The sequence below is a fragment of the Aotus nancymaae genome, unplaced genomic scaffold (genome assembly GCF_030222135.1).
Source record: "Aotus nancymaae isolate 86718 unplaced genomic scaffold, 86718_ANA_hifiasm-v0.15.2.pri h1tg000007l, whole genome shotgun sequence".
NCBI lineage: Eukaryota > Metazoa > Chordata > Mammalia > Primates > Aotidae > Aotus > Aotus nancymaae.
Window position 1 is genome coordinate 64,093,369 of NW_026988418.1, and position 27,298 is coordinate 64,120,666.

Here is a 27,298-nt window from a genome sequence, read left to right on the forward strand (position 1 = left end):
CCGGGGCCGACCGGTCTGCTCGGGAGCGCGCCCCACGGCTCCGCCCTGTCTTATAGCCGGCGGGCTTCGGCTCTAGCTGCCAGCGCAAGTCCGTCTGGTAAGGTAAGCAGAAGCGGGGGAGAAGGGATGGGCCCCAGCACCTGGAGCCGCTCCCTCTAGAAGGGTGCGTCAGAGGGTTGGATCTGGCAGGTCGGGGAAGTGGGCGCAGCCTGGAGCCCCCTCACCCGCGTGGCGGCCGCGCGAGTCTCGTGCTGGCTCTCATTGCCTCCGAGGGCTACCTTGTGCCAGGCGCCAGAGAGGGACTGGGCCGGGCGGGAGCTGCGGGTGGGCTCCGGGGGATCCGGGGGCGGGGATGAGTGCCGTGGGCTCAGCTCTCCGTGCTCTACTTTTCTGTCCGCTTCTTTGGTCTCCCCTACTCTCCTATCCCAAGCAGTGCCTGGTGCCAAGTTCCGACTCTCGCGTCTTTTCCTTGTCCTAGGCAAAGCGGAGCGGAGATCCTCAAACGGCCTAGTGCTTCGCGCCTCTGAAGAAAATCAGCGGTCTAATTAATTCCTCTGGTTTTGTTGGACAGGATTACCAAGAATTTTCACCCCAGTCCCACAAAAGCTACGGTTGAGTACACGTTCCTGTTGTTAGTTCTGGGCTCAGATACCTTGGTGGCTGGAAGGAGCGAGGGGGAGGGGAGAGTTTGAAATTATGATCCCTGGTGACCTTGTGTGTTTACACGAAGCTCGGTTCTTTACACTCAATTCTATCACAGTGGGTGGGTCCCATACAGAAAGCAAACTGCTGTTCTTGGGTATCTTCACATCCGTGCTTTGTATTAGGATACATCTGAAAAACACAGAAACACCGTAGAAATAATGTTTCCAGTTCTCCCAAATTTTAACTCTGTGTTTTGCTTTGCATTAACAGATTGTCCTCGTTTCTCTTAATGTAACATTTGACGCATCTTATAAAAAATTACTTAATTTTCTAGACTTTTTAGAATTTAACCATTAGGAGAATATTTTGTTTGTCGTGAGGTCAAGTTAGAGTTTAGAAAAGTAAGTATTTTTAAATTATATTTTATTTTGAGCCTGATGGTTCTGTGCACCTCTAAAAGAAGCTTAGGGCTTTTTGACTGATCACTTAGAGCATCCAGACTTTACTTTCTTATTTCTTAGCATTCACCACTTGGTGAAGACAGCATGAGGAATTCATTTTATTACCAAAGGCATTTAAGTATTTGTAAAAAAAAAAAAAAAAAAAAAAAAAATTGTCAACAGCTTTGATTTGATTCATGGAACTTCACAGAAAGCAGAGAAGATAGGCTACAGATGCCAGAACATTGATTGATTGAGACGGAGTCGCGCTCTGTTGCCAGGCTGGAGTGCAGTGGAGCGATCGGCTCACTGCAACCTCCACTTCCTGTGTTCAAGTGATTTTCCTGTCTCAGCCTTCCGAATAGCTGGGATTACAGGTGAACGCCACCACACCCAGCTAATTTTTGTATTTTTAGTAGAGACGGAGTTTTGCCATGTTGGCCTGGATGGTCTCCATCTCCTGACCTCATGATCCGCCGGCCTTGGCCTCCCAAAGTGCTAGGATTGCAGATGTGAGCCACCGCGCCCGGCCTGCAAGAACATTTTTATTAAACGTTCTTACTGCCCAGTGAAATTTATTCCTGTATACTCTCAATATTTTGAAAGGTTTTCTGAATTATGAATCATTAAAATTTAATTTTGTTTGGTTGACAATTACTCAGCAGTGCTTGCAGCTTTCAAAGGCAAAAACACATTGACAATTAGTCTTCCTCACCTAGTCCATGCATTTAAATTCCTCAGTTGTCATTCGCAAACTGGTAAACCATTTCAAGCCCTGCTTCTATAACTTGTCAGTTTAAACAAGTAAGACTTTGAAAGCCTAAGGAGATACAAATCCAAGATAATTCATACATAGAAAAAATTCATACATAGAGGTTGTACTCCATACCTGTGGCTTTATGACTACAGAGTTAATAAATCAGCTATTATTATTATAGTGTATGCTTATTCTGTTCCACTCCAAAGAACAACTCTTTGAATACTGTAACTCAGAAGCTAAGTAAGTTGCCTGAAATCATATAGTTGGTCAGTAGTAAAGGTAGGACTTGCATTTAGATAAATCTCACTTCACAGCTGTGTTCTTTACCTTAAATCACGTGGACTTGCAACTGCTTTATTTGGCTTAATAATAAAGCTATTTTTTTTTCCTCATTTTGTCTCTCTAGGAGTCTTCTAGAAGAAGACTCAATGTTTTTTCTTCTATCCTTTTTAAGCTAGTGAAGGTGTTGGATGTGAGAAGGCACGCAAAAATTGATATCCTGGAATTAAAACATTATTTAATTTAAGGTGGTACAACATCATTCTAAAAAACTCAGTTGTCAACTCTTTAAAGAAAATTAACCTGTTAACAATGCTATAGCCTAGTATTCTGCCCGTGAACAGTATTGGTGTGTTGACTTAAAACTGTACATGTTTTAAATTTTGTAGATTGAGAGAAAAACTTCTTATTTTCTTTGTGTGTGGATATTAGGATTTACAAAAGGTGCAGGTATGAGCAGATCTGAAGACTTAACATTTTGTGAGCTTGTAAAACAGGTAATTCATTTTTCACATTATAAGAGGAACAAGTACATATTGATTATCTCTGATAATACTTTACATATCTTATCTAATCCTTCAATAAACCTCTATGAAATGGGTATTATTTTATACTATTTAACAGATAATACTAAATACTACCATTTATTATCCATCATCAGTGCATTAGGTTCTCTGCTTGTGCTATCAGTATAAGCTGTACAAACACTACCCTGCATAGTCCAATGGAACTTTTCCACAGTCATAGAAACGTTCTAAATTTTTACTGTCTTGCATGGTAGCCACTAGACACGTGGCGTTTGAGCATTTGAAATGTGGCCAGTATGACTGAGGAATTAAAAATTTTATTTAATTTTAATTTATTGAGATTTAAATTTAAATAGTTACATCCAACAGTAGTTGCTGCATCAGATGGTACAGTCTGTGCTGATAACGTTCTATTTTTCTATCTTTTTTTTTTGAGAGTCTTGTTCTGTTGTTCAGGCTGGAGTGCAGTGGCACAATCAACCTCCAGCTCCATGAGTCAAGCTATTCTCCTTCCTCAGCCTCCTGAGTAGCTGGGATTATAGGCATATGCCACCATACCCAGCTAATTTTTGTATTTGTAGTAGAGGCAGGTTTTCACTATGCTGGCCAGGCTGGTCTTGAACTCCTGATCTCGTGATTCACCCGCCTCAGCCTCCCAAATTGCTGGCATTGCAGGCGTGAGCCACCACATCGGCCTCACATAATTCCATTTTTCTTATTTATTTATTTTATTTATTTTTATTGCATTTTAGGTTTTGGGGTACATGTGAAGAACATGCGAGATTGTTGCTTAGGTACACACATGGCAGTGTGATTTGCTGCCTTCCTCCCCATCACCTATATCTGGCATTTCTCCCGATGCTCTCTCCCCCCAACTCCCTACCCCCTGCTGTCCCTCCCTTATTTCTCCTATTCCATTTTTCAAAGGAGAAACTGGTTCAGTGAAGTTATGACGCTTGCTCAAGTTCACACAATTTTATTTAAAAGTTTTGAGCAGAGGAATCCTTTAGGAATGTTAATTTGGTAATGCAGGTGGAATGGGTGAAGGGGAAGGAAAAAGCAGGCCAAGAGAATTCAAAGTCAGAATCACATGGTTACAGTGTGAATTGGGAAGAAGAATGGTTTAAACGACTTGTAGAAATAGAATTGCCATCACTTGGTGACAGCACATGAGGACTTTATAAGAGAGAACCTAAGTTTCCTCTGAAGTCTTAGAATCCCGATTGAAAAAATGGTGATGTTGTTTACTGAAATAGAAAAGTCATGAACAATTTTGGGAATTAAAAGGATTTTGCTTTGGCTGTTCATTCAACAAATATTGAGTGATTACTATGGGTAAAGCCCTCTGCTATGCTTAGGTAGAGAAGTGGAAGAATTTTATTCCTTTAAGATACTGTTCTCACTTTTTATACTGTAGAAGATAATGAGCTATAAAAGATGTACAAATCAGGTGTTCTCAGAGAAAGGAGTGCTTATCTTATTTCTTTTTTTTTCTTTTTTTTTTTCGAGACAAAGTCTTGTGCTGTCACTCAGGCTGGAGTGCAGTGGTATAATCTCGACTCACTGCAACCTCCGCCTCCCAGGTTCAAGCAATTCTCCTAGCTCAGCCTCCTGAGTAGCTGGGATTACAGGCATGCACCACTATGCCCAGCTAAATTTTTGTATTTTTAGTAGAGATGGGATTTCACCATGTTGGTCATGTTGACCTCAAACTCCTGAGCTTGTCATCTGCCTTCCTTAGCCTCCCAAAGTGCTGGATTACTGGCGTGAGCCACCGCACCCAGCCAGGGGTGCTTATTTCTACATACAAATGATTAGGCGAAGTTGTCTGTGGAAGATAGCATTTGAACTTTTGAAGAAAAGGAAGGATGTAGACATGTAAAACAACAACAGAGGGAGGAGGTTTTGCTGCTAGCAATGAGGTAGACAAAATATTTTGAAAATCACTTTTGCCAAAACACCTAAATGCTGAATAAATTGCATTAGCTCATTAAGTTGATGACAGGTCTTCTATGAAAGAAAGGGAAATCTCCAGGGCTAAAAGATTGAAAAAAAAACAAAAGAGCTGAAACTAGAGTAGTATACTAGCAGAGTGTTTCCTTTGAGGGTATTTGGCTGATAGCAAAAGTAAAGCACAATCAGGGACAGGTGACAGGCTACTCTCTACCCAAAGTGGAGAGACAGAATTCATACCCCTGTAACCTCCCAGGCACACAGCTCCCATGGGTGCCATTCCATGGTAGTTGATGTAAATGGTGCCTATGTTTGAGGGGGTGATGTTTTTATAGAATAAAGTTTAAATTGAACAACTCATGGTATTGGAGAAGCACCTTCCCCCAAATTCAGTGAGGACCCACAAAAGTCTACATACTCATTCAAAGGTGGGCCAGAAAAATATCTCCCTCCTGGTAAAGAAAGATCACAAAGAAATTTGTAAATTTTCACCACAGCTCCAGGTTGGGGGCTGAAGATACCACCTAAGAACTTGAAACTGGAGGGTCTGCCATCACTCATAGTCAAGATTCAAATTTATATATCTACACTGTCTAAAAATCCAGAAGCCAAGAAATGAACATAAAGTTGGCCCGGGTTGGTAATATACCATAGTGTCTGGAAAAAACAAATACAGATCCTTGCTGTAATGACTCACTCTTCATTTAAGCCTTTTAGAATACTCCCAGACTTTAAAATTGTCTAAATACAAGCTCACAGTCAAAAACCATAAAACATACGTGCAAGGGTCAGCTGAACTGACAGAGACTTCTAAGGACTTATAGGAATGATCAGAAACAGAAATTAACATTTAAAGAGATGAGAGATGAAAAATTAAAGATCCTAGAAATGACTCAAAGTTATATAAATTAAGAACTCTTGTCCTGGAAACCTGTGCTGAAGAAAGCACCGATAGGATTTTGGCAGGGAGTTGTCGTGATTAACTGAATAGATGAAGAAAAAAAATGTTAATGGGAGGTTAAGGACTGACAAGGAAAAAGGAAGAGAAGAGAGGAGATTACGAAATGCAAGTGAACATATTTAGCAACAAATCAGATGGTCGGAGTAAATGACAAATACAAATCAAAAATGGGTGAGATTTCATTCTTTGGAAAGTCAGTCTTGGATGAGGAAGCTGTAAGTAATCAAAAAGTTCATGGAAAATACTATTATTTCTTTAGGTCCTCAAAATATGAGAAGATACTCCTTCAAACATGAAATTATTCTCACATGCATAGAAGTACTGTAATTTAAAAGTATTTCTATTATCTTTAAAAATTAAAAGAATTAAAAGCATGAAGTTGTACCAGTGTTTCTTAATTCACGTTATTGACTCATTGTTACTTAACAACATCCTTATCTCGAATTTAAGGAAGAAAGTGGTGATGTGTGGTACGGGTATATTTAAGCCCTCTGTCTCTGCCCTGCCTCCCGCTGCCCCCATGTAGGAGTTGAAAATGTAATAGTGAACACAACAGTGGTTTCCTGCTCTCACGGAACTTAAGGTTTAGTGAGGAAGAGAAAACCAAACAAGCAAGTTAAGTATAATGAGTGCCCTGGTTGGGGAAGTAAAGGGTGCTGTTAAAAACAAAGCAGGGACCCTCAACTGAAGCTGGAAGGATTGAGCCTTGAAAAACATATAAATGTTAACTGGATAGGTCGTATTCTAGTCACCATGAAGGTCTGAAGGTGTGCCAGAGCACATGACACATTTGAAGATCTGCAAGAAATTTGCTGTGGCAGCGTGGCATAGTTGATTTGGTGTTAGAATCACATTGCTTGAGTTTGAATCCTATCTCCATCACATCCAGCTCTATGACCTTGGACAATTGTCTTACCCTCTAATTCTGTTGAGGAAAGTACATATTTCACGTGTTTAAGGTATTTAATAAACACTGTTAAGGCATAATAAGGAGGACTGAGAAATAATAGAAAAACTAGGCTGAGCTGAGTGGCTCACACCTGTAATCCCAGCAATTTGGGAGACTGAGGTAGGAGGATTTCTTAAGCCCACAAGTTTTAGACCAGCCTGGGCAACATAATGAAACCTCATCCCTATGAATAATAAAAAAAAGTTAGCTGGGCCTGGTGGTGTGTACTTGTGGGACCAGCTAATTTGGAGGCTGAGGTAGGAGGATCACTTGAGCCAGGGAGGTCAAGGCTGCTGTTAGGTGTGATTGTACCACTGCACTCCAGCCTGGGCAACAGAGTGAGGCCTTGTCTCAAAAAAAAAAGAAAAGAAAAGAAAAGAAAAACCAACCGAAGTGTTTTTCCTATTCTCTCACTCAATAATCAACACAATACTTCTCTGATCATCAAAAAGTGTAGAGATTAATCTCCACCAGTCAACACCAGTTGGATGTCTCCTAATTAAATTCTGATGGTATCTACCTAGAGATAGTATCAGATCGCACTTGTTGAGGGCTCAGTCCCACTAGACTACCTCACAGCTTCTGACACCAATCAAAAGCCCAGGTTGTCTTACCTGTTTCTGACTGGATGGCTATAAACCAAAGTTCCCACTACCCCCGTCTTATGTTTGATTAATTTGCTAGAGTGGCTCACAGAACTCAGGGAAACGCTTATATTTACCAGATGCATAAGGCCAGGGATGTGGGAAAGGGCACAGAGCTTTTGCACTCTCTCTGGGTATGCCATCCTTCAGAAGCCTCACATGCTTGGCTGTCTAGAAGCTCTCTGAACCCAGTCCTGTTGGGTTTTTATGGGTGCCTTATTACACAGGCATGATGAACATAACTCTTATCCTCTCTCTGCCTTCCTGGAATTGGGGATGAAGGACTGAACATCCAATCCTCTAATTATGCCTTGGTCTTTCCTGTGACCAGCTCCCATCCTGAAGCTGTCTCTGGGCTGCAAGCCTTATTAGCATGTAGAAGACCCTGGAGATGCCAAGGATTTTAAGAGCTTTTTGCCAGGAAATGGGATGAAGACCAAATACATTATATTTTGCAATATCATAGGGACTGCTTAGGAAGTTATAATAATTAGCCAAGAGGTGATAGTTGTTTGGGTGAAGTAGTGACAATGAAGATGGAGAAAAGGGGTAGATTTGAAATGAATTTAGGAGGTAGACTAAACAGTACTTGGTACTCAGTACTTCCTATGGGAAGATGGGACAGAAAGTTAAGTTTCTAGCTATGCCAAGTGGATGGTGAATCTTGGTTCCACTCACTAAGAAAGCGAAGGAGAGCGGGTGTTGGGATATGGCATAAGGGATGATTTCAGAGGTGGAATAGCTTGGGGTGATAAGTACAAGGCTGTGGGTGTGGATGGCTAAAGTAGGATGAGGAAACCCTTGTGAATTATCATTTCTAATTTGTTTTTTCTATTTCAGAAAACTTGTTTGAAATGTGGTGGTTTCAGCAAGGCCTCAGTTTCCTTCCTTCAGCCCTTGTAATTTGGACAGCTGCTGCTTTCATATTTTCATACATTACTGCAATAACACTCCACCATATAGACCCGGCTTTACCTTATATCAGGTAAGTGAAATGTATTCTTTGTATAGCAGACTCTTTATGTCTCATTCTTATTTTAACATTGAAGCCAACATTTCATGGCAACCTTTTAAAAATCAGATTTGATGCTGACATTACAACAATAAAGGGAGTGTAAAAAGGAATTGAATTTGACTTTTTTTATGTGGTAGAGAAATGTAGAGACAGCCCAGTAAGATTCAGTTTGTGAACTGGTTATTGAACTGAAACTTAGTGCCTTGTTTTCTAAGTATTTGAAGTTGTTTGAGAATATAGAATTAGAATGATTCTCCCCTTAAATTAAAAAAAAAGCTGCAAACAATAATAATAACATGAAAAGATAATGGAAATGACAAACATTTCTTGATATACTTACTGTGTAGGAAGTGATTTTCTAAACATTCTTCATATCCTAAATAGTTGAATCCTTACAGCAACCAGATGAGGTAGGAACTGTGATCCTCATTTGAGAGAAAAGGAAATGAGGTGCAGGGAGGTCAAGTGATTCGCTCATGGGAATACAACTCAGTTAGTGTTGGAACCAAGATTTAAACCTGGACAGTTTGACTCTAGAAGCTAAGCTCTTACTCTTTATGCTGCCAAAAATTTATCAATGTTTTTGAAATCTTACAATGAATGAAGAATGGGTAGTTAGTTGCATATGCTATGTCCATAACCCTCTTTTTTTTAAAAAAAATTGCAATAGCAATAAGTAATTACAACAAATTTTAAACAGTACTAGAGAGATTATAAAAATAAAAAGTGAAAATCCCTTCCTGACACACTCCAGTTTCTATACCCTAGAGGTAATTCATAGTTTGGTAGATTTCCTTCCTGAGTTTGGTTTATCTTGTTATCACGTTTGTTCAAAACTCTCTTTTTTTTCTCTTTCTTTCTCACTGTTTTGCGTTTTAAATTTTGTCCTGTTTATGAAAAGTGATAGGATGTTGATATACAAATTGCTTATTCTTCCTCCCCTTTTTTTGGCTGTTACAAACTGCTATAATGATGGTTTCATTACATATAACAACATATCGATACTGATGTGAGGTAGATTTCTAGAAGTAAGATTGCTAAATAGGTAATAGGGCATCTACATTTTTTATTTGACATTTCCAAACATACCTCTAAAAGTGTTGCATCAATATATGCATTCACAGAAAGGATATGAGGAAATCATAATCATATGAATGGTTTCTGACCTATTGAGGTTTAAACTTCTGTATAAAAGTTAAATGAATTACATAGGACAGGGAGATGAAGAAAACATAATTATTAAAATACTGTTATTATTAAATATGATTAAGCAACTACCAGTGTTTTAATCTAAATGCTTTCACCTAGGTCCTCCCCTAAAAGTATTCAGCCTTTATGTGATGCCTTTGAAACATCATCTCCTCACAGAGATGCCAAATTTTGTTGTTGTTGTTGAGTAATATTCTTTGTTTTGCTGCAGTTGTGGTTGTTTCATTTATTCATTTGTTTACCTTCAGAAAAATAACCTTTCCAACACAGAAAATAGTAATCTTTTAAAGAATGATAAATTGGAAGGTTAAATTTATCTTTTACAAATGTCAAGAAAAGATCTGGGCATTACTGTCTACATGTGTTGTTTCTACAGAAGTATGGTATGGCACAAAGGATGTAAACAGATTGGATGCAGTTTGGGAAGATTTACAAAACCCAAAAATGTTTTATAATTTAAGGTTCCAATTCGAGGAATAATTTGATTTTATCACTCTGCTAGTGGAACGTGTAGCCTAAGGAGCCACACTATTCTTTAGTAACTCCAGAAGATACATATTTAAGATTTTTGAGAGTCTTTCAGAGTATTTCTTTTTCTCCATCTGAGAACTTGTCTGCTTTCGTTTTGAAGAACTTTTAATACAGCCAGCCCTCCATATCCATGGGTTCCACTTCTATACATCCAATCAACCATAGATTGAAAATATTTTGGGGAAATAAATATCATCAAGTCCCAAAACTTTAATTTGCCAGCTGCCAAGTACTATATTGAATCCACAGGAATGAAATGATGTGTATTAAATATTATAAGTAATGTAGAGACAATTTAAAGCATATGGGAAGATGTGCATAGTTTATATGCAAATACTACACCATTTTATACAGGAGACTTGAGCATCCCCAGGTTTTGTTATACGATGGGGGTCCAGGAACCAGTCCCCCACAAATACCAAGGGACTACTGTAATATAAGAGGCCATTTAGTTCTTTTTCAGAGTTTCAGTTCCTTGATGGTATTGCATGTGATTTTCTTTAAAGCACCCTAGACACTTCCTTTTCTGTTCTGCCCCTTCTGCTTTTTAAATTTTTCTGCTCTTGAACTTAGTATTACCCTGAGGTCTTTCTCCAGCATTCTGACATACATATTTAAACTCTAGTACTTATATTTGTTTCTTGTAGGCTCATTTTCTTCATCTGCAAAATGGTTGAGTTAAACTAGATAGTCTGCAAAATTCTTTTCAGTTCCTGGATCCTATCCAAAAGGTTTAGCTGTTAGCCTGGGCAACAGAGTGAGACTCTGTCTCAAAAAGAGAAAAAAAAAGTGTAGCTGTTAATAGCCCCAGTGGACATAACCAAATGTAAATTTCACTTCAAAGGCAATTTTGCTACAAGTGTACTTCAAGAGTTCTCTTAGTTGGTTCAAGTAGTGGATGCCCAAGGGAGTGACTAGCCACTGGGGTGAGAGAAGATATATTAACATCTATATATATATTTAATCTAAAAACATTTAAACTTTGCCAATATTTAACATATAGAATAATGATAACCATATATTTTGATGTTAGATGGTCAGACATTGTTTGGTGATGATGTGTGATCAACGTTTGGTGACTACTGAGATGAAGTGCTATGGTAATGAGGTGATGGGCATGGCTGTTTCCATTTGTAGGCCAGTGTACGTCATTCTGTCCTGAGCCAAAGGAAGGAACACTTAGCCAACCATCTTGGAAATGCATGCCTTTGTTTACTTACAGGGTAATCCAAAACCCATGCATCATTTGGAGTATACCTATGAAAATTACAGATTTCTTTTTTCTAAGAATAATACATATACATTGTAGAAAACTTGAAAAGTAGAAGAAACAAAAAACCCTTTATTCCCTACTCCTGAAGATGGTCAAAGAGTACTAAAATCTTTTGTAGTGAAAGATACATTTTATTATCTTATAATTTTTCTTTACAAATACCTTATTTTTTGTTTCTCTATTTTTACATTTTTACTTTTTTTAAGAGAAAGACTCATGGAATTGTATAGTTAGAAGGAGAAATCCTTACAATTCCTATTTAATACTTTCCATTTCCTAACGCCCCTAATCTAAAGGTTTACAAATCTTATGGATTCTTACCAGCTATAACTTTCTATTTCTTTTTTCTTCCCATTGCATTGTCTTAGTTGAGACCCTGATTATCTCTTTCTTGTAGTTTGTCAATTCAAGGCCAGAGACATTGTCTTTTTAATCTTTGTAGTAGTTTGAGGAAGGGGAAAAGGAACTAATATTTAATAGGTGTTTCTCATTAGCCTGCTACTATGCTAGATACTTAATATGCATTACTATTACATTTCATCCTTATAGTGATATGATGAGGCTGGGAGGGAATGAATAACCCCATTTTGCAAATGAGGGGAATAGTTTTAGGCAGATACAAGGATGAATGTAAGGTCCTGCAGTAAGTAAATGGTGGGTTTTTAATCTGCCCCTGTGTGTTGCATACTGCTCTGAAAGACAGGAATGCAAGTGGATACGTTGCAGTGCTGTGTGGTAAGTGAGTTCAGAAGCATGAAGTTGTAGAAGTTCAGAAAGCATGCCGGGTGAGTCACTATCTGCTAGAGGAGTTTTCCAAGACTACAGAGGGGAAGAGACTCAAAACTGATCTTGAATGTCAGCTCTGCGAGGGCAGGGGCTTTGTGTTATTTTATTTACCACTGTGTTCCTGTTCCTGAAATGGTGTCTGGCACATGGTAAGCGCTTGATAATACTTTTAATATTTGATCAGTCAGTGAATAGGTATTAACTGAATACAGGCATAGTCAGCAAAAGGTGCAAAAAGGCAGTTGTGAAAGACTTGTGGTGTTTAGGGAATATTCTGGTGGGACAGATAAATGTATCTGCCTGAATGATGGTAAGTCAGTAACGTAGTCTTAACATACCAAGGATAGCTTTTAAAAATAAATATGTATTGATTTCTACTACATGGAAGAGAAATAATCTTAAAATGATGTGAGTAAAAAGTGAAGTAGGCAGATATTTGTGAACTCAAATTGTCATGTTCTCTGTATAAAATGGTATATGAGTTGAACTCAATGGACTTATAAAAGATAAGAGGTTTGAAGTAACTCCTGGTATTCTTATCCCTTAGAAGAAATATATGTATCTATCTAGTGAGAAATCCACATACCTCCCTTTTTTTTCTTTCAGTGACACTGGTACCGTAGCTCCAGAAAAATGCTTATTTGGGGCAATGCTAAATATCGCAGCAGTTTTATGTAAGTAGTGAAAGTGATTTTAACAATGATATTTAATAGCCAAATTGCTACAGTATTTTCTTCTTTCAACACTGTAGTGTTACTTGTTATACTTGAGAATATGTTATCACTAAATGATTGATCATAATTATGCTCCTTTTAAAAGAAAAAGACTTTTCTAGAAATGCTGACTTACGGGAATAAACCTTTAAAAAATATGTATAGGATTATTCTACTATTCATTCAAATGGAAGTTGTTAAGTATAACCAAATACTTCTTGAGGACTTTAGTGGACTTCTTAGGCAACCAGTAAGGAACAAAGGGTTATAGATGCAGCAGACCACAACTAACCCCAACTAAATTTCTTTGGGATAAACAGTTTAGAATAAAGTTGGAACCATGTTTTGATTTTTGAGCAACATTCTTTTTTTTTTTTTTTTTTTTGAGACGGAGTCTTGCTCTGTAACCAGGCTGGAGTGCAGTGGCGCAATCTCAGCTCACTGCAACCTCCGCCTCTTGGGTTTAAGCGATTCTTCTGCCTCAGCGTACCAAGTAGCTGGGACCACAGGCACGTGCCACCACGCCTGGCTAATTCTTTTGTATTTTTAGTAGAGATGGGGTTTCACCGTGTTGGCCAGGATAGTCTCGATCTCTTGACCCCGTGATCCACCCGCCTCGGCCTACCAAAGTGCTGGGATTACAGGCGTGGGCTACTGCATCTTATTGAGCCAAGTTGTAATTTGAAATAAAATAATATGAGTGTGACACAAATAAGCTTTTGAGATTTTTGCCTATGTCCATTTTATACATATTTTAGAACTAGTTACTTCTGATTCTGTTGCTAATCATAAAAATATTTTGTGTTTTGTATGACTCTAAGTATTCGTAAATATGAGACCCATGGAAGGCAAATGGTTTGCTTAGTTACTGGAGACATCAGTAGTTCCATAATACAACCTTAACGTTCTCCAGCTTCCACAGCATGAGCCAGGCACACAGGTATGTGCCTATAGTCCCAGCAATTTGGGAGGCTGAGATCAATGGATCACTTGAGGTCAGGAGTTGGAGTCTGGCCTGGGCAACATAGAGAGACCTCATCACTTAAAAGCAAAAACAAAACTACAGCTATTTTGTTTTTTTTCTTTTTATTCTCTCTGATTAATTTTAAAAGGAAAATCTGTGGTGCTGGATAGCAGTGACCTTTGTGAACTCTTCATTGGCAACTGTATTTCTTGGTTATTTATTTCTTTGTTGTTTTTTGGATTATCTTTTTCCCAGGCATTGCTACCATTTATGTTCGTTATAAGCAAGTTCATGCTCTGAGTCCTGAAGAGAACGTTATCATCAAATTAAACAAGGCTGGCCTTGTACTTGGAATACTGAGTTGCTTAGGACTTTCTGTTGTGGCAAACTTCCAGGTTTGTGTTTTAGCCCAGCATAGGTATTTTCCTTAAGTACATAAATATACATATAAAGGGAAACCTGAAGCATTCAGTTACATGCTATTGTTATTTCTTTACCTTGACAAAATAGAAATCACTTCCTTTAAATTATTTGACCCTATTAGAAATAGCTACTTGTACAATGAGAAAAATTCATGTTTAAAAATTTGAACAAATACAAATTGTTTTAACTTTTTTTAGGATCCACAGGACAATTATTAGACTATTCATTAGTACTTGGTTGGAGATTACTTCATCTCAGTACTGAAACAAAATTGATATAAATTATAAGTGACACAATTATAGATTTAAAAAGTTTTTAATATGTCTAACAATTTATAGTCATTTACCGATTTTATCTACTGGTTTGGTGGATATTTTCATTGATTGCCTGCATTTGTAGGTGTCCTGCCTTGTATATGAGGAAACAAAAGGAAGAACTGTAGCTCTTCTAGCTTTTTCTCAGGAAAAGATAATGTCAAATACTTAATGTTAAAGTAGTGGTCAACCTTTATCAAATATTTTTCAATTTTCCACAGAGAGAGCAGTAGGAAAGAAACATTGGGCCCAACTCTGAATAAAAGTAAAAGTGGGAATTTACAGATGTGGAGCAGGGTGCAGTGGTTAGTGGATGGAAAATTACTTAGCTGGAAGCACAAGGGTTAAGGGATTCTGGTTAAACAGTCTTAGTTTGTTTTGTGTTGCTATGAAAGAAACTTCAGGCTGGATAATTTATAAGAAAAGGGGTTTATTTGGGTCATGGTTCTGCAGGCTGTACAGGAAGCATGATGCCAGCATTTGGTTATGATGAAGAAGCTTACACTTTTGATGGAAAGCAAAGGGGGAGCCGGTGTGTGCAGAGCTCACATGGCAAGGGAGGAAGCAAGGGGTGGTGGTGCCAGGCTGTTTTTAACAACCAGCTTTCATAGGAGTGAATAGAGTGAGACCTCATTTACCACCCCCAACCCCCGACATTAATCTATTCATGAGGGATCCACCCCTGTGACCCAGACACCTCCCATTAGGCCCCATTTCCAACATTGGGGATTAAATTGCAACTTGATATTTGGAGGAGTCAAATGTCAAAACCATAGCAGTGACCTAATAGGATTCTTGGTGAAGACAGGCCAGGATGATTAGGCATCACCTGAGGTGATAATTATATTTATGGTGATCAGATATGGAGGATGGCAGATTCTGGCTAAACTGACTTAACAAGATTCTTGCTAAAATTGGACAGTGCAGAGATGAACATAGCAACCCAGAAGTCAGGACCTAGTTGACAAGAGAGTTCAAAGGAACCTGAGCTGGATTTGGTGAAGGAGAGAATTTTTGTCACCTGACAAAAATTCATGTAATTTCATGTAATTCCACCGACATTCAGGTTTGCTAGATATTGAGGTGCAGGGGGTTGTGCACAGGTTGGAAGAAATAGACCCTGGAGAAAAAATGTAGTTTTGCTGACATTAATTCCTAGCAGCCACTTTATACTATAAAAGGAGAACAACAATTTGAGTGGACAACTAGCTAGCTGTCTGTGCCACAAATAGAGTTCTGCCTTCCCTAATCAGTTTCTGTAGTTCATTGTTAAATGTTTTGGGGAATTTTAGTGTCACACTAAAAATGGTGATTCTCTGTTTCACTTGTCTCTTGGTCAATTTAATGTTTCTCATTACTTTTATGGTAAAAATGAATCTCCAATATTTGTTTACACAGCCCAGCAAATTCCAGTAACAGTTCTTGATAGCACCCACAGAAGCTGCCTTTCCACTTTTATCTCACTTACTTAAGGTAGCCTATATACTTTCTTTATTGTTTTGCTTTTAGCTTTTATTATAATTTACCTTCACCACAGAAGTCCCTTTGGACTTGTAATTTTGAATTAAATTATTTTTTCTCTCTCGATAATATCTCTTCATGCAACTTTAGATGCCCTCTTCATCTTTCACTGATGGCTTTATTGCTGAGCCATGTTTATAAGCAGACCCTGTAGCATCACCCAAATATCAAACAACTCTTACCTTTCTTTTTTTTTTTTAATTATAAAAATTTTTTTTTCTTTTCTCATCACTCTACTAGTGAGGATCTCCTTCATTTCCAGAGTAAACCTTTACTATTTAATTAAAGTGGTGAGTGCACTGCTTCCTCCTCCACTTCCCCCTTTTCTTTTATGGAGACTAACTCTAGGTGATTTATACAGGAAACATTTTACAAAGTCAGGTCTATAAGGTTCGCCCTTTCAGGTATTGGCTTGGAAGAGAGGCTAGCACTGTGTTTTAAATGGAGTTGGGACTTCCTGGTTTTATTTCTTGAATGTTTTTTGAAGACATTGACTTCTTTTCATTTCTAGCTTTACTTCCCTCCTTATTGTGTTCTCAAGTAGTTTAGATTTCATCATCTCTCATCTGAGCTACTGCCATAGCCTCCTCAGTGGTTCCTGTGCATTCATTCTTACATTCCTTTAATCATTTCTTCATATTGCAGTAAAAGTGATCTTTTGGAAATGTAGATACATCTTACTTCGCTTCCCTGTGCCCTTGCTTAAAGCTCTACAGGTTTAAAAATTATGTGAAAGGAAATACAATCAAGAGAGAAAAAAATAATTTGCTAAACCACCAAACTGCCTGACTAACTCAAAGATTTTGTATGATCTGGCTTATTTCTACCTTTCAAGCCTAACTTTGTGTTATTCCCCTTCTTGATGTCTCCATTGTATATATCACTGGCTTTTTTGTGCTCCTTAAATAGCACAAGCTTATTTAACTCCCTTTCACATGCTGTTTTCCTCTATTTGGTATGCCATAATGCCTTTTATATCTATGGTTATTTAAATTTATTATTTTTATTTCTTAGTTGATGTATTTCTTTATTAATTGAAAGCACAATGGTTTTGTTCACCATTGTATCTCCAGCACCTAGTTTAGTACTTAGGACAAGCATGCTTTCATTAATTATTTAGTAACTTTCTAAGAGAGGTTAAAGGAACTATACAGGATTGGAAAAAATTCTCTTATTGCTATGGTTGCCTGCATTTAGAGAGATGCCTAATAATTGCTATAAGATGGTATTTGAAAAATCTAACTTAAAAAATAAAAATTGAATTTCTTTTTAAGCAAATTTGTATATGGTGTTCAGTAAAATAAATACATGGTAAGTGTCTTCACTATCTACTGAAGGAAATTTTTTTCTTCTTACAAAATTTATCAAAGGAGAGTAGTAAGAGTTTAGTAAGCAGAATTATTAATTTTCTAGGTCTGCCATAATAAAATATCAAACTGGGTGACTGAGTAGAAATTTATTCTGTCAAAGTTCGGGAGGCCAGAAGTCTAAAATCAGGGTGTTGGTAGGGTTGGTTCTCTAATGGGGGCTCAGAGGGAGAATCTGTTCCTGGCTTCTGGTCATTACCAGTAATCCTTGGTGTTCCTTGGCTTATTGGAGTGTAACTACATAAAACCAATCAAACTAGAGCCAAGGAAGCATGTTTTAATTTCTTGAGTCTTTAAATTTATTTACAGTTAAATTGAATTTAAATGGAAACTCCCTATTCCCAGTAGTGCAGTCCATTCCAATCTTTTCTTATTGTACTGTGCTTTTTCTATGACCCTTATCACCACCAGATACACTGGAATTTCCGTATTTCTAAAGTTTATGTTTATTGTTTATATACCTTTACTAAAGTCTGTGAGGGCTAGATTTTTGTCTGTTTTATTCTCTAGTGGATCCGAAGATTTAGAACAGTGCCTAGCACCTAATAGGCACCAAGTAAACATAATTATTAAGTGAAGAAAATAATAAATAATTCCTATTATATTTTCAGTGGTAGTATATGAAATAGTTTAGTTTCACTCTAATCCTCAGGTTTATGCTGAGTATTAGGAGAGAAAATTACTTCAGAAAGTAATTTGTAGAATTGGCTGAGCTTCTCTACTTAGTGAATGTCCTATTGAAATCTCTGGCTTGTGCTTTTAAATGTTGTGTTGCCAATGTGTTCTGGGTGTCTTTTGTTGACTTATTTCTTCTTTCTATCTCTCAGAAAACAGCCCTTTTTGCTGCACATGTAAGTGGAGCTGTGCTCACCTTTAGTATGGGCTCATTATATATGTTTGTTCAGACCATCCTTTCCTACCAAATGCAGCCTAAAATCCATGGCAAACAAGTCTTCTGGATCAGACTATTGTTGGCTATCTGGTGTGGAGTAAGTGCATTTAGCAGTATCCTTCACTGTACAATGTGGCTATACTTGGAAGGGAATTGAATGACAAAATTTAAGTGAACACTATTGGTGCATTGTAAGAACTTTTTTTTTTTTGTAGCAGAGATTCTTAGGTTCACAATCCTAAACTAAAGGATTTGAAATATGAAATTCATATTGTACACAGTGCCTCAGTAATTGAGCTAGAAACAAAAAACTGTTTAGCCTGATCATATCACTTCATAGAAATGAAGGATGAGTAAAGGCCCTCTCTGAGAACTATTATCTAGTTAAAGATTATGATAGAACTGCTAGTTTTCTGAAAAAAGAGGTGGGAATTGACTGTGAGAACCATATCGTTGTGACTCTCAGAGCACATTTTTAGTTTTACAGTCCACTGCTGTGTAACATTAAGTCTTTAAGAAAATGGGTTCAGAACTTAGCAATAAATATGTGAGTAATCCTTTTAGACTTTAAAGTGATTTTCATTCTTCTCTGAGATTCTTCCTTGACTTGTGTTTTTATAGTGCTGATTTGCTCATCAGTTTTGCACAGTGGCAATTTTGGGACTGATTTAGAACAGAAACTCCATTGGAACCCTGAGGACAAAGTAAGAACTTACAGTCTATAAAACTTAGTTTTATATTAAAGATAATTATTTTGGTTAATATTGATGTATTTTTCATTTAATCAGTAACAATGAAAATCTTCTGTTAGAATAATCAGTTCTGTATTAGGATTATTTTCTAGATATGGTAGGATTTATGTAGAACCATCCATATTCTCCTGTCATCTGTGATATGTAGATATTATCAAAATATGTAGAGCATTGTGATGGCAAAGGAGTTTTCTGAGAAATTGACTCAGAAAACTATACCTAAATGTGGGTATAGTATATAATATACCCAACTGAGATTATTTATTTTTTGAATACTTGTTTTCTGAATTGAAAAGATGTATTCTTCCACTTTTTGTTATCTGGAAATTGATTATGGACTCTGCGTTTAGGTTTCAATATAGTGGATATCTGAATGGATAGCATCTTGGACCCTGAGAATAAAGGAGGAGGGACATACACGAAATAATGAAATGAATTCATCTGTTTTCACAAACCACTTGGTGGTGTTTTGTTTTAAATAATATTTTAAGAATTAGTCCCAAATTGGACATGTTTATGAAAATGAATGAATGAAATAACTTCTGGATTTTCCCAATTGTGACCCATATATAATTTAATGTCATAAACATAGCACTTACTAAGTTTATTCTGAGTATTGTCAAACTTTTCTTAGTCATATATTATGAATCTTAGGGCTTTGGGAAAGGCAGTAGTAATTTCTTGATTGTAGAGTAAAAATGATCCTGTTCTGTTTTAGTCATTTAAATGGAAATTTTATTTGCTCCCAGTGAAACAAAGTGTCATTTAGGAGGACTTCCTAATGCTGACTCTTTAATTCTAGAGATATGATATGCCTGGTAAGTCAAGGGTTGATTTTCAGAAGCCAGATTATTTTATAAGAGTTGTGTATTTTTTTATTTAAAAAATAGTATATAGATCATTTGAATGAAATTTCACAAAACTATTCTTTTTTTCCCCCTTTCACTCAGGGTTATGTGCTTCACATGATCACTACCGCAGCAGAATGGTCTATGTCATTTTCCTTCTTTGGTTTTTTCCTGACTTATATTCGTGATTTTCAGGTAAGAAATCACAGTGTTAGACTTATGCACTCAGACTTCCTTCAGGTGGACTAAGAGAACTTCCCATAGACAACTCTCCAGCCTTTTTGAAAATTAACTGTTTATGATTTGGTACCATAAACAAGTGATGTAACTTTTCAGGTAAATTGTTTCTGTGTTTAAAGAAGTAGTGTATTGCTAGCAAGATTTAACCTTGAAAATGGGGCTATAAAATACATTTCAGAAATTCTTACATAGAATTTTTTTATGGATTCTGAATATCTTTACATAGTTCATTCTCAACATTTGGTTTTAGTGATCCTTAGTAGGAACCGAAGAAAAACAAGCAACTTTATGAATAGAGAAGCTTGATTTTTCCAAATTTTAATTGATACTAAAGGGAATACCTTTGACAGTAAATCTCACTCTTATTACCATTAGCATTGACTCACATTTGTAATCACAAGGTAGTCTATAGAACATAATGAAGAAGTTATCTCTCTTTAAGGAGTAAACTTCTATATATAATTTTCTTTTCTGTTCCAGAAAATTTCTTTACGGGTGGAAGCCAATTTACATGGATTAACCCTCTATGACACTGCACCTTGCCCTATTAACAATGAGCGAACACGGCTACTTTCCAGAGATATTTGATGAAGGGATGAAATATTTCTGTAATGATTATGATTCTCAGGGATTGGGGAAAGGTTCACAGAAGTTGCTTATTCTGCTCTGAAATTTTCAACCAGTTAATCAAGGCTGACAGTAACATTGATGAATACTGATAATCAGGAAACATGAAACAAGCCATTTGATAGGTTATTTTAAAGGGTATCATCAAGAAGACTATTAAAAACACTTATGCCTATACTTTTTTATCCCAGAAAATAAAGTTGAAGGACTGTGATATCATAGTTTTTTATACCTTATTTAAGAGAAAAAAACAACCTGACGTGCACCAAGCAGTCTGCACAGCCCAGCATTTCAGGTTTTGTAAATCATTGCAGATCATGTTTTGTTGGGAGCACTTTTATAAGAGACATTTTCCATGACTAAATAATCAGCATTGATCAGTAAATCCTTTAGAACTGGGTTTTGAAATGGGAGTTTTATCATATTAAATCATTTTGTATAGTCTTAAATTTTTTGTTGTTGTTCTGAAATCCACCTGTAAAGGAAAGTATGCCTGGATTCATGTGAGCTCTTTCATGGCCTAAGTTTTGCCCAAGAAATTTTGTAGGTAATGATTTTTTTTTTTCTGGCCGCAATGCCAGATACTAAGCTAATTGTTGTATAATACGCATGCTTGCAGTAGTTTCATGAAATTTAGTCTCTAGTGTGAGACTTTAATCACCAGGGAAGGAGAGATGTACCTATAGGTAAATTTACTTTAGTCACATTTTATATAAAACAAAGGTTAGTGTTCATATAACATTGAGAAGTATGGGAATAACAGCAGATATGATTAATATCAAACAAAAGTCATAACTGTAGTCAAGAGCTTCTTAGATTTTTATTTGTAGCAAGTTATAATTGCTTGTAAAAGTAGTTTTGAACAGGTAAATATTGAGCCTTTTTAATGGAATGTAACCTTTGTAGAGCCAAAATTCTAAAGAACAAAATTGGTAATCCAATTAAAATAGATGCAAAATAATTGTGATACATGCATCTACAAAAACATTTTTCTCATTTTTTCTGGTTATGCAAATGATTGGATTGTTTTTCTTTGGATCTCTATATGTACAGGTAAAGAATAGTTTACAGATCCCTGCTGAAATTAAAAAGAAAAAAATGCTCATTTGGAAAGTGTCCAGTGATGAACTGGTTTGCAAAATAATCTTTGAAGAAGATTAACCAGGTTTATCTTTTTAGAAGAGATGGTTCCCTGGCTAGAAGAAAAGATGGTGAGGAAACATTTAACTGTCAAGTGGAGCAATTCAAAGAAAAATGCTTATATGGTGGGCCAGGTGCCGTGGCTTACGCCTGTAATCTCAGCACTTTGGGAGACCTAGGCGGGCAGATCACCTGAGGTCAGGAGTTCAAGACCACCCTGGCCAACATGGTGAAATCCCATCTCTACTAAAAATACAAGAAATTAGCTGGGCATGGTGGTGCGTGCCTGTAATCTCAGCTACTCAGGAGGCTGAGGCAGGAGAATTGCCTGAACCCAGGAGGCAGAGGTTGCGGTGAGCTGAGATCGTGCCATTGCACTCCAGCCTGGGTAACAAGAGCGAAACTCAGTCTCAAAAAAAAAAAAAAGAAAAATGCTTATGTGTTGGAGACCTCAATTATAAATTAGTTGCTAGATACAAAATCAATAAATAATATTTTTGAAGTCTTCTGGACTAATAAGAGAAATGGAATAAAATACTATGCCTATGTTAAGCAGCAGTAAACCTAGGAGACATTTCCATAAGCGTTGACTTACTAAATGCTGACATTGCTAGAAATAATTTGGATACAAATCATAAAAAAGTATCATGCCTTTGAAAATCATGGTGTAACATGCCTGCAAAATGTCTTTTAGTCCTGATTCCTATGTCAAGGAAACTGTTATTTAAGTTATGAAGCATTGTAGTGTGAGGAGAAGGAAATTGATAGAATCAAAGTTTATAAAATTATAAAATTTGTATGTAGAAGGTAGCTCAGGGAAAAACGTGGACTTTGTTCATTCCTAGAACATGAGCCTTAATGATACATACCAACACATTAAAGATATTGTTTTAAGACAAAAAAAAACTTTGATAATATTGGATTCCATTAGTTAACTTTTACCCTTAGAAATAACATAGGCTAAAAATGTTCATACAGTTGGCTTACATTATCCATGGCTTAGCTTTCTGCATTTTGAGTTCGCAGTCAACCATGGTCTGAAAATATTAAAATAATTTCAGAAATAAAAAATTCATAAATTTTAAATTGCAGGCTCTTCAGAGTAGTATGATGAAATCTTGTTGCCCTCTGGCCCAGGATGTAAATTGTGTCTTTTTTCTACATATCTATGCTGTAGACACTACCCATTCATTAGTCACTTCGTAGCCATCCGAGTTATCAGATGGACTGTTGCAGTATCTCAGTGCTTGTGTTCAGGTAACCCATATTTTACTTAATGCCCCAAAGCACAAGAGTAGTATGCTGGCATATTTATTATAATTGTTCTGTTTTATTAGTTATTGTTCATGTCTTACTATGCCTAATATATATATTAAACTTTATCATAGTTATATATATATATTAAACTTTATCATATGTATGTATGTATCTATAGGGAAAAACACTATATAGAGGGCTTAGTACTATCTGTGGTTTCATACATCCACTGGAGGTCTTGGAATATATCCCTACTGATAAGGGGAGACTACTATAGGTTTGTGGAGAGATTACAAGTAAAGAGAATTTGGAATGTATGTTCATCCCTAACCATGATGCTGAAGTGATGGAAGACAGTTCTTACCTCAAAATATACCTTGCCTCCATTGTCAGATACAGTCACTTGATTGAACAGATAAGGCATTTCTCTTCAATTCCATCAACATTTTTGAGTTGAATGTTTAACTTTTAAAGTAAGATGTCTTAAGCTAACAAAATTGGCAAATACTGTGAACCAATAGTGAAAAATATATTTCCTTTTTGTCCTGGATATACAGCAAGACTACATTTCCTAGTCTCACATGCAATTAAATGTAGGTGCAAAACTGAATATTAGAAGGTGGAGTGGATGTATTTGCTATTTTTATATTAAGATTTTGAGAATTCATAATGCTTTCTCCCAGATTTTTCTCTTTGTACTAATTGAATATTGATTACAAGCTTGTAAGAGATGGTGGAATCAGCCAGGCATGGTGGTTCATACCTGTAATCCCAGCCCTTTGGGAGGCCAAGGTGGGCGGATCACCTGAGCTCAGGAGTTCAAGATCAGCCTGACCAACATGGTGAAACCCTGTTCCTACAAAAATACAAAAATTAGTCAGGTGTGGTGGCACTTGCCTGTAATCCCAGCTACTCAGGAGGCTGAGGCAGAAGAATCACTTGAACCCAGGAGGCGGAGGTTGCAGTGAGCTGAGATCGTGCCATTGCACACTCTAGCCTGGGTGACAGAGTGAGACTCCGTCTCAAAAAAAAAAAAAAAAATGGTGATGGAATCAAGTTAGAAGGACCCTGAACTAGTCTACTTTTAATAAGATTTTAGAAAATCAAACCCAAAATCTGATATAATTTAGGAACTTCATTTTCATTCATCCAAGTTACTAAGATTATATTGTATTTTGTAGTAAGATGTCATATATTTTAACTGCTCAATGAATTTGTAAAAGAGGAAGATAACTTTTATCTTTCATTGTCCAGTAGAGACTAGCTGCAAAATGAAAGGAAATAGTGGCTTATTAGTACCCTTGTAAGTCTAGTGATGTAAATCTTCCTTGGTTTTAAACAACCAGGGTGCTGATTTTAGAAAAGTTGTGCTCATTTATTAGGAAGCTAAGAAAAATAACAGACCTCATTCTGAGGCATTATGGTCTAAGAACTATGTCCTCCAAAGGGCATGATAATATGACTGAGAGTTCACCTGAGGCACAGAAAGCCAAGGACATGAATAGATTATAAGGAAAATGCCCCAGAAATTTTAAAATAAACTACTATGATTAGTGCAAAGAAAAATCTGTTCTTTCGAAAACTGGCAGCTCAGCTGAAAAGCAAAACGAAACAACAACAAAAAAACCCACTAGAATCTCACCAGTGCTCATATCCCAATTTTTGTTACAAGAAAATCTTGTCCATGCACTCAATATTTGAAAGGGCCAGTCACAGTGGCTCATACCTATAATTCCAGTGCTTTGGGAGGCCAAGGCAGGAGGATTGCTTGAGGCCAGGAGTTAGAGACGAGCCTGGGCAACATAGCAAGACTTGCATCTCTACAAAAAAATATTAAAAATTATCTGGATATGATGGTGTATGCACGTTGTCCCACCTATCTGGGAGGCTGAGGCAGGAGGATCACTTAGCCCAGGGTTATGATCACACCACTGCACTCCAGTCTGGACAACAGAGTGAGACCTAGTTTCATATATATATGTGCGTGTGTTTATATAATAACTATATATATAAAATATAATTTTATATATGTAATTGAAAGGAGGAAGGAAGTTAATCTAACTACAGCTGCAACAAAGCCCAGCTGCTCTCAACTGTACATCAGATTGATTCAGTGTCATACATACTCTCAACCTAACAAAAGGAGCATGCTGTTTTCTGGTTGTAACTATTACTTATTTTCATACTTACTGTCCTTTTGTAAAAGTCTACAGCACACAGTTAAAAAAAAAAAAAAAAAAGACATGCAAAGGAGAAAAAAAGTTTGATCCAGAGAGGAATCAGTCAATAGAAGCAAATTGAGATTATCCAGATGTTTACCTTATCAGAGGGTAATGATGATGATAAACATGCCTAAAGATCTAGTAAAACAAAGTGGAAAACATACATGAAGAGATAGAGAATTTCAGCAGAAATATGGAAACAACAGCAAAACACAGAAATCTAGAAATGAATATGATGTAAGAGTACACATAAAGGAAAAGATCAATAAACAAAGACAAAGCAATTCAAAGTATACCAATGGAAAAGCAAAGAGAAAAGGGAGTAAAATTATAGAGTATCTCAGGTTTGAAGGAAAGTGAAATAGCCTACCATCCTTGTAATTGAGTCTCAGAAAGGGAAGATTGAAAGGATGATATAGAACAAATATTCGAAGAGATATTTACTAAAAACTTTTTCAAAGTTGATGGAAATTAACACACAAAATGAAGTTGAAAGTGAGTTTTTGAAATAAGATTGATAAACACCTAGTAAGACATATATACTGGGCTGAATAATATCCTTCCAAAATTTGTGTTCACCTGAAACTTCAGATGTGACCTTATTTCAAAACAGGGTCTTTGCAGATGTAATTAGTTATGATAAAAATCATACTAGGCAGGGTGGGCCCTAAATTCAATAGCTAGTTTCCTTATAAGAAGGCCTTGCAAAGATAGAAAGTCCATGTGAAAATGAAGGCAGACATTGGAGTGATGCAACTTTAAGCCAAAGATTGTCTGCAACCAGAAGTAAGGAAGAGGCAAAGAAGACACCTCTAGAGCCTTCAGAGGGAACCTTGGGTTTCAGACTTCTAGTCTACACAACTGTGGGAGAATAAATTTCTGTCGTTTCAAGCCACCTAGTTTACGATATGTTATAGTAGCCTAGGAAACTAAAACTGATCAAATTAAAAAGAGGAAGCACAAATTATTAATGTGGAGAATAAAAAGGAAGACATTATAGTTTATTAACATTAAAGATAAGTACATGTTATGAACAACTTTATGCCAATAAATTCAATAACTTAGATGAAACGGACAAATGCCTTTTGAAACACAACTTATTAAAAGTGATGCAGAATACAAAATATGAAAATAGCTACATATTTACAAAAGCAGTGAATTGATAATCATAAATGTTGCCAAAAAGAAAACACCAATTCCTGATTGCTGCAATGGAGAATTATATCAAATGTGTAGATTAGAGATAATATTAAACTCTACACAGATTCTTTCAAACATTAGAAAACAAAACAATTTTGAATTTGTTTTATGAGACCAATATAACCCCTATATTAATCCATTCTCCCATTGCTATAAAGAAATAACTAGACTGGGTAATTTGTAGAGAAAATAATTAGACTAGAAATAACTAGACTGGGTAATTTGTAGAGAAAAGAGGTTTAATTGGCTCATGATTCTGCAGGCTGTACAGGAAGCATAGCAGCTTCTGCTTCTGAGGAAGCTTAAGGAAACTTACAATCATGGCAGAAGATGGAGGGTAAACAGGTATGTCTTACATGGCTGTAGCAGGAGGAAGAGAGAGAGAGGGGAAAGTGCTGCACACTTAAACAACCAGATCTCATGAGAACTCTATCTCAAGAACAGCACCAAAGGAATGGTGCTAACCCGTTTATGAAGGATCCACCCCGTGATCCAGTCATCTCCCACCAGGACCTGCTTCCAACACTGGAGATTACAGTTGAATATGAGACTTAGATAGGGACACAAGTCCAAGCCATATCAACCCCAGTACAAAACTTGACAAAATAGTACAATAAAAGAAAATCAAAAATCAGTATTCCATGTGAACATGGATGCAAAAAATACTTAAGATAAAAGAAAATAGAATTTAGTAATGTAAAATGTTGTATATATGTGAGGTTTAACCTAGCAATATAATTCACCACATAGCAAGATGAGAAAAACCACGTGATTATTATAAACAGATACAAAAAAGTAATTTGGTAATTGATAATATGCATTTCTTTCTTTTTCTTTTCTTTTCTT

The 27,298-nt window shown here is 36.6% G+C and overlaps 1 protein-coding gene across 4 annotated transcripts; it reads left to right on the top strand.

Moving 5' to 3' along the window:
* Window positions 1–20: 20 nt before the first annotated feature.
* DRAM2 (DNA damage regulated autophagy modulator 2) lies at window positions 21–23,597 on the top strand. 4 transcript variants are annotated; one of them, XM_012468126.2, is made up of 10 exons: window positions 21–102; window positions 479–611; window positions 2,557–2,621; window positions 7,999–8,143; window positions 12,579–12,646; window positions 13,905–14,044; window positions 18,102–18,279; window positions 18,788–18,870; window positions 19,869–19,961; window positions 20,487–23,597. In XM_012468126.2, the coding sequence occupies exons 4-10, from the start codon at window positions 8,013–8,015 to the stop codon at window positions 20,592–20,594; spliced, it is 801 nt and encodes a 266-aa protein (XP_012323549.1). In that variant the 5' UTR covers window positions 21–102; window positions 479–611; window positions 2,557–2,621; window positions 7,999–8,012; the 3' UTR covers window positions 20,595–23,597. The 4 variants fall into 4 exon arrangements, with proteins under 4 accessions (XP_012323549.1, XP_021527597.1, XP_012323548.1 ...); XM_021671922.2 differs by lacking the exon at window positions 13,905–14,044; XM_012468125.3 differs by lacking the exon at window positions 2,557–2,621.
* Window positions 23,598–27,298: the final 3,701 nt, after the last annotated feature.